General features: G+C 44.4%; 1 protein-coding gene across 1 annotated transcript; it reads right to left on the bottom strand.

The window, feature by feature from the left end:
* Nucleotides 1-514: 514 nt before the first annotated feature.
* Nucleotides 515-1459, bottom strand: LOC116907689 (olfactory receptor 4D5). The gene has a single exon (XM_032910795.1). The coding sequence runs from the start codon at nt 1457-1459 to the stop codon at nt 515-517; it is 945 nt and encodes a 314-aa protein (XP_032766686.1).
* Nucleotides 1460-1664: the final 205 nt, after the last annotated feature.

Here is a 1664-nt window from a genome sequence, read left to right on the forward strand (position 1 = left end):
CAGATATAATGACAGTGACAACTATGACCTTAAGGAACTATAAGGGTGAAACTAACTTGTCCAAGGTAATTTTCTTTCCTTCATTAGTGGTCATTCAGCTTCTTGAAGTGGAGATAGGATTTTGTACATTTATTTTAATCACTAGACCCCATTTGCCTCCAAGAAATTGAAAATCAAAAACCTTCTGATTCGTGTCCAAGAAGCATCAGGAAAGGTCACCAGCTTCCTCACTTGTGGGTATAGTGTAGCTTAAACTGAAACATCATAGTGTGTTCAACATCACCCTCATCCTGGAATGTCCTCCCTAAGCTATATAACAGTTGCTACTGTTTTTCTAGAAGACACCTAGGACTTCTAGAAAATTCTACCCCTGTTCTAGACATCAGAAGTTAACTGTGATTAAAAACAATTTTTAAGATATAAAAAACAATTTTAGCAATCATGAAGTTTTATCTACTTTGGACGTTTTCTGGATGATTTTTTAGGTCTTCCAATTATGGCTTCTGCTAAGCAGTCAATGATCTGAGGGACCAAGAAAATCCTTCTGCCTCCTCCACAGCTTCTTCATGGCTGCAATCACTTCTTTATTTCTCAGGGTATAAATGGCAGGATTCAGCATGGGAGTGACCATTGTGTATAGCACAGAAACTGCCTTATCCATGGGGAATGTCCTAAAAGGTCTTGCATAGATGTAGATGCAAGGCACAAAAATTATTGTCACCACAGCAATGTGAGAGGCACAGGTAGACAGGGCCTTGCTACGACCCTCCTTAGAGTGACTTCGGAGCATCACAAGCAGGGCTGTGTAGGAGCCCAGCAGCACCAGAAAGCACATGAGAGTGACCAAGCCATTGTTAGACACCATCAGAAGCTCTAAGACAAAGGTATCGGTGCAGGCCAATTTGATCAGCTGTGGCACATCGCAATAAAAGTTGTCCAGCTTGTCGGGACCACAAAATGGCAGGTGGATAGTCAGTCCAATTTGTACAATGGAATGAACAAAACCACCCACCCATGAGGCTCCCATGAAGAGCCCACAGACCGTCTGATTCATAATTACCGTGTAACGGAGGGGCTGGCAAATGGCAATGTAACGGTCATATGCCATGACAGTCAGCAGGAATATCTTGATGCCTCCAATGAAGTGGAAAAAGAACAGCTGAGTCAGGCAGGCACCAAAGGAAATGGTGGGGTTGTGTGAGAGCAAGTCAACCAGCATCCTGGGGGCAGTGATGGAAGAGTAGCAGAAGTCCAAGAATGAAAGGTTGCCTAAGAGAAAATACATTGTTGTGTGCAAGCGCGGGTCAGAGGTCACTATGGCCACAATGAGAAGATTGCCAGCGACAGTCAAAAGATACACGGCTGAGAAAACAGTGAAGAATAGGAGCCGAAGCTCCCATACCTGAGAGAGCCCCAGGAGGACGAACGTTGCCACCTGGGAATGGTTTGCTGGGTTCATCTGCCTGGTGTAACCTGGGAAAGGAGCCTGCCAAGGCAAATGGGCACTCATTAAAGGCACTGCAAATTCCTCTGAAACAATTACTTCTGCCCTTTCTGGGTAAATGTCTACTATTTTATTTAACATAAGAATTGCTGGGAACAGCATACGATGACAGGAACTGCCAACAGTAGGCCAGGATGAAGACATCTCAGAAGCCTGTGGC

This window comes from Rattus rattus, chromosome 8, assembly GCF_011064425.1.
Source record: "Rattus rattus isolate New Zealand chromosome 8, Rrattus_CSIRO_v1, whole genome shotgun sequence".
NCBI lineage: Eukaryota > Metazoa > Chordata > Mammalia > Rodentia > Muridae > Rattus > Rattus rattus.

Bases quoted from the DNA above. Each gene is read 5' to 3' on its own strand.
- LOC116907689 (XM_032910795.1), bottom strand. From the start codon at position 1,459: ATGAACCCAGCAAACCATTCCCAGGTGGCAACGTTCGTCCTCCTGGGG.